General features: G+C 45.0%; 1 protein-coding gene across 2 annotated transcripts in view; it reads right to left on the bottom strand.

The window, feature by feature from the left end:
* Window positions 1-5,922, bottom strand: part of Vwa3b (von Willebrand factor A domain containing 3B) — a 226,717-nt gene that overhangs the window by 173,112 nt on the left and 47,683 nt on the right. For both annotated transcript variants that reach the window (XM_023717542.1, XM_023717541.1), the window contains exon 8: window positions 2,865-2,990. In XM_023717542.1, coding sequence (XP_023573310.1) covers window positions 2,865-2,990 — 126 coding nt within the window. The remainder of the gene's footprint in view (window positions 1-2,864; window positions 2,991-5,922) is intronic.

Raw genomic sequence — 5,922 nt, 5'->3', positions numbered from 1 at the left:
TTAACAAAAAAGGGATACAGATGAATGTCCATTTTGTATCTGTGTATTCAAAGTGGTTAGGATAGATATATAGTTACATTCTCTTAATGAATAGAGTGACTTGTTCTAATGGTGTTTGTAAATAGGATATCATATTCGCATCTTGTACAGCAATTAACCACTAGGAAGAATGTATGCAATATGTTAATTATTGTAACTGTCCTACCAATTTGATTTGAAACTGTCTCATTGCTATTTGTTTATCAATAAAATTATGGAAAAAAAATAAAAACATTCCAATGCCCTCCATGTGGATTTTCTGACAGTGGGAGATGGAGAGCAGTAGATTTTGAATCCAGGCTATATCACTTACTAGCAGTAGGACTTGGAGTAAGTTAATTAAGCCCAAATGGAGATGACAGTGTAGTAGGACCCATCTCAGAAGATGTGCAGTAAGGATTCAGTGAGTTAAAAGTGTGAAGCACCAAGAACAGAGCCTGATCCAGAAGCTGTGTGCTTTCTGCCTTAGCTATTATTGTCAGGTGTGTCCTAAAGGAAACCAGTGCCATGCAGTGGGAAATCCTCTCCTGTCTCAAGAATTTATGCAGGAGAATCAGTGTATCAGTGCCCCTAATGATGCAAGGGGAAATATGCAAGACATTAGGTAACTGCTTACTGCAAAGCATGCATGATTCTATTTAATTTTTACAATAAACTCTCCATATTGATAGTATTATAGTCATTTTGCAGAAAATAAATAAGATTTTAAAAAATGAACAGGAAATGATGGGGTTGGAATTTTCAACTAAGTCTCTCTTACAACAAAATGTTGGCTCTTTGCTCTGGAAAATATTTTGGTTGACAAGAAAAGAAGAGAGAAAATATTCCTTGTAGTCTTGATGTCATTCATTAATAAAAATTAATGGAGCTTGCTCCTCTGGCACAGCAAGGGCTGGACTACATCAATTAGCAGGTGAGCACTTTCATTTATTCAGGGTCAGATAGATGCTAATTAGTAACCAGAAAAGCAATGTTCGGATGAGTACTGCGCCACTGCTACTTTTTAAAAATATAATCAGAACTGGGCCTGGTGGTGCGTACCTGCAGTCACAGCACTCAGGACTGTCGGTTTGAGCCCAGCCTGAGCAACTTACTGAGGCTTTGTCTCTAAATTATTTAAAAAACAAGCTTGGGGTGTAGCTTAGTGTGCATGCTCTGGGTTCAATCCCTCATACAAAAAAAAAAAAAGTATAGCCAAGTGGGGAAGCCCATGTTCTACATTTTTAATTCAACACCAGACCCCACATGGGGATGCTGTGGGATTATGCCCCAATTACCTAATTTCTCTGTGCCTCGGTTTCGTTACTAGTCAACTGGAGAGAGCACCTGTGACTTCCTGTGGAGTTACAAAGAACAAATGGTCTAAATAGAAGGGGCCGCTCCTGACCCACAGGAAGCGCTCTCTTAGGGTCATCGTTGCCGTCATCACAATTTAAAGAGCGCTGGTCGGTTTTCTGAATGCTAAAACTCCGGGTGCTGCTCCCTATTCCATGAAAGAGCTCTAAGCTCAAGACCAGGATACACAGGTGAACTGAACAAGTCCCTCTAATACTAGTGATGTGAGCCTGTGTTTGCCCTCTCCCCTTGAAACAGCCCATGCCCCCACTCGGCCCGGCCAGCCTTCTGCAGTAATGTCCTAGATCCTGCTCCAGAACGGTGACGGTCATTGGTAAGATGTGAAAAAATGAATTTAGGCCTCCATGTGATTATCTGAGGATGGCACTGATGGTTGCTTGCCACAGCTTGAGTGTGATTCAGTGTGATGGTCAGGTTGTCCATCACTGCTCTCCTCTGGTTCTCACAGTCCCTCTGAGAGTACATTTTGAGTGTCCCTTGGTAGTGTCTCCCCTTGACTAAAATTAAGCCCAGACCCTCTGAAGCCTCTGCTCACCTAGGCCCTAATGTATGGTCTCTGTGCTCATATTAGTGAGCTTCCCTGTGGCTGAGCCATAATACCTAACTCCCACAAGTGAAGAGGAAAGGTTTGGTTTGGCTCATGGTTTGGGGCGATTCAGTGCGTGTTGGCTGTCTCCAAGGTGGGAATATTATGACAGGAAGGGTGTGGCAGAGCAAAGTGGCTTTGTTCACAGTGGCCAGGAAGCAGAGCACATTGGTGCCAGAGAGGAAGTGGCCAGGGACCAGACATGGATCCTAAGGCCATGCCTCATGACCCAACCAGCCACACCCAGAAATGTGCTGCACCAATCCCTTGGGTGGATCTCAAAGCCAATCAGGGTAACTCTCCCCCATAACCACCACAGTGCTCATCTTTGTGTAGCTGGACTTGGGCCTAAGGCCTGCTCCATCCAAGTATCCAGAATCTCCTGCTCTCCGAATCTGATCACCCTTGATAGTGCATCAGATTCCTCATCCCCGCCATTCCCCAAGGGCTGTCTGAAGACTTTGGCTTAGCAAGAATCCCGCAGATCAGGTTAGCCAGAATCCTCCTTACCCTTCACATTTTCTCTCTGTAATTTTCCATCTACTGACCCTCACCTCTGCTCCAGAGCTATAAACGCCCACTTATCCATGTTGTATTCAGAATTGAGTCCGGTTCTGTACTGGGACCTGTTTCCCCTCTTGCAATAGTTCCTGAGGAATCTGTTCGTACAATTTTAACTACTTGCCAGCTCTGGTTATCATGCAATAATTTACAAACAATGCATGGACATGCATACATATATACACACACAACAGAATGGCTCTACAGTCCCTTCTCATGGCTCAGCCAAGCTATCCTCATGTTAGGAACACAGGAACAGTCTCCTACCCCCAATAATCACCCTTTATGATGCTTTCATATAGGGACCATAAGGAATACACACCCCAGTCTGTTGGGGCCACATTGGACTTCAGAGGCTCGGCCACCAGCATCTGGACCTGGGCAAGGGTGCTACAGGCTTCTTCCAACTCCTTCCAAATGAGAAACACATCCTCTCTGACGCCAGCCCCTGGAAAGGGAAATACAGTGTATTGGTCAGCCTCCCCTCTGCTGGGGCATGATACCCAACACCCAGAACTTAAAGGAGAGGTGTTCAATTTTGTTCATGGTTTAGGGGATTCAGTCCATGATTGGCTGGCTCCAGGGCCAGTCATGGTATGAGGGTTTGATGGAGGAAAGCTGCTCCTCTTATGGCAACCAGGAAGTGGCCAGGGAGGGAGACACATCCCCCAAAGTACACCCCAGTGACGTATCGTTTCTGACCAGGTCCCACTGCCTAACAGCACATTTAGCAATGAACTCATCAATGGATCAACTCACTCAGGAGTACAAAGCTCCCATGTTGCAAGCACCTTCCGGAAGCCCTAGCTCTGAGCACGCAAGGCCTCTGGAGGACATCCTAGCTGTAAGTCATGTTATACAGGGTGAGCCTCTAGTGGGGACTCTCCAGGGTCTAGGCATATGGAGTGTCTGGCACATTCCAAGTTTCTAGAACATTTATAAACATACAGTTCTATTTTCTCCACTAACTTCTTTCGGAGACTCAGAACTGAAATTCCCAAGGAAATATTGTCACCTCCAGAAATCATAAAGGCAGATGTAAAATGTAATAAATTCTTATAAAGAAGATGCTAGTAGTACACAGAATATTTTAAGGTACATTATAGATATGGAATCAAAACAGCCAAAATCACTTCAGGGTCACTGTCACGCGGGAGGGACATTCAGCAGCACATGAAAGCAACAATCTCTAATCTTTTCTTGATTCAACTGAGATTTCCCACTTCTTTGAAACCAACTACATGGGTCTTTATTTTACCTAACTTAATGGTGATTCTTTGACCTCCTGTTCTGGGCCACTATTAGTAAAGTGTCATGTTTGGCTGTATGATTTCTTAAATGAGATGGCTTAATTAAAATAGGTATCAATGTCACCCAATCAATAAAACAATAAGAGCTTATTCCAACGGTTCAGGGCTAGAATGAAGTTCTGCCTATCTTGATGTCCAGGTCCTAATGGACTAGTTGTTTCCTGAGGTTAAGGAGAGTATACAGCTGTGGGAGGAAATGGATATGATGCTCAAGTAGAACATTAGGAATTTTAACTGTATCGAGATCCTAGGGGCTGGGGAGATAGCTCAGTGGTATAAGTGCAACATCTTGAGTTTGATCCCTGGTTCCGAAAAAAGCAATATCAAGCTCCTAGATACAATGATGTACTGTAATTTTGCAAGATGTTACTAAGAAGGAAACTGGGTGTATTGGTCGTATTTATGGTGCTTAGATATACACAACTGACACCCTCAATTTAAAAGAGGAAATGTCTAATGTGGCCTGTGGTTTCGGTGGGTTCAGCCCATGGTCAGTTGGTACCAAGGCAGAAAACTCACGGTAGAAGAGCACGATAGGCGAAAACTGCTCATGCCACCATAGCCAGACAGCACAACCCAGAGGATGAAGCCCCCAGAAAGGAAGGGAATGGGGACAGGGTGCACCTTGCAAAGAAATGTCCCAGTGACCTATGTCCTCTAACTAGGCCCCACCTTCTTACAGCTCGTTCAGCTGTGACGCATTAAGCTATGGGTGAGGTTTCACGTCCTCAGTGCATGAGTCTTTGGGGGATACTTCATATTTAAACCATCACACTGGTAAAGAGTACTTTTGGGGTAGCTCTCTATTGCTTCTTAGAACTGTATGTGAACTTATAATTATTTCAAAATAAAAGTTTAACTTAAAAAGCTGTTCAGAGTCCATGCTCTCTCCATCTTGTTGTCCCATCAGCGGAGCACATCCTCCATCCTTAAAGTTACTTCAGGATTGAAGAGGGCCCCTAGGGTCCCAGGCAGCAGTCTAGATTAGTGTCCAGGGGCAGAGGGAACACTGGAAAGGTAGTAAGCACAGCAGTAGCAGAGACAGTTCCTCCTTATCACCCTTTCCAGGAGTCCTGCACAACAGCTTCGTGACTGAACCATGCCCAGAGCCTCGGCACAGGACCCCAGATAGCTGCAAGGGAAACTGGGGTGTGTGGCTTTTCAGAGGGATGCACTGGGGCCCGAGGTAAATGTGGGGCTGTGTACTGAGACCTATTCTGCACCCAGCCAGTCGCCTTGGATGAATGGAGCTGGCAGCCTGTGTACAGACCCATGCTGAGGTGCCAACTTACCAGCTCTTCCGTCTAAGGTGGTCAGAAAACGTATTTCCACTGTCTAGGTGCCCTGCACATGCTTGTGAGAGAGCCAGAAGGACTCTTAGGTCATCCTAGGCACAGCCGGGAATATCAGTAGTTTCTGATGCTTTCAAAGAAGCAAAAAAAGAGAGAAGACCCAGGGCCGCTGGATCCTGAATAGACCCAGAGCACAGGCCTGGTGTGTAAGAGTGTAGGCCCAGTGTGGAACCCTTCAGCAGAACTCCCTGCAGAGAGGCTAGAGGCAAGACCCACCCAGCTGATTCATGAACAGAACATCTTGCCAGAGTGACACAAAGGGCTCAAATCTAATGGCTGCAGCAAAAAGAAGTGGAGCACAGCAGCCAGATCCAAGCAACACCCACCTGGAGGAATCTGAACTTTGTAGATCTGGATCTGGTGCTAAGGTAATAACTCTATCTAAGCTCTACACCAAAGGTCAGAAAACAGTGGGATACAAAATGACAAAGAGAAGGAACAAAATGCAGTCTCGGGCCGTGAGTTCACCCAGTACAAAGGTAGAAGACACTAGCATAGAGGAAACTGGAAATCACACACCTGATATCTCTGAAATAATAGCGTTGGCAGTAAAGAAACAACTGCAGAAAGGTATAGAAGAAATCAAATCAGAAATAATTTCTGAACTAAAACATGTAGTAATGGGCCGGGAAGATGGCTCAGTGGAATAAGCGCTTCTCTGGCAAGTGCAAGGGTCTGAGCTCAATTCCCGGTTCTGCCAAAAAATAAAAAATAAAAA

This window comes from Octodon degus, unplaced genomic scaffold (genome assembly GCF_000260255.1).
Source record: "Octodon degus isolate 3935 unplaced genomic scaffold, OctDeg1.0 scaffold00052, whole genome shotgun sequence".
Lineage (NCBI taxonomy): Eukaryota > Metazoa > Chordata > Mammalia > Rodentia > Octodontidae > Octodon > Octodon degus.
The sequence above is the reverse complement of the archived record's forward strand: the minus strand, read 5'-3'. Positions and strand labels throughout refer to the sequence as shown.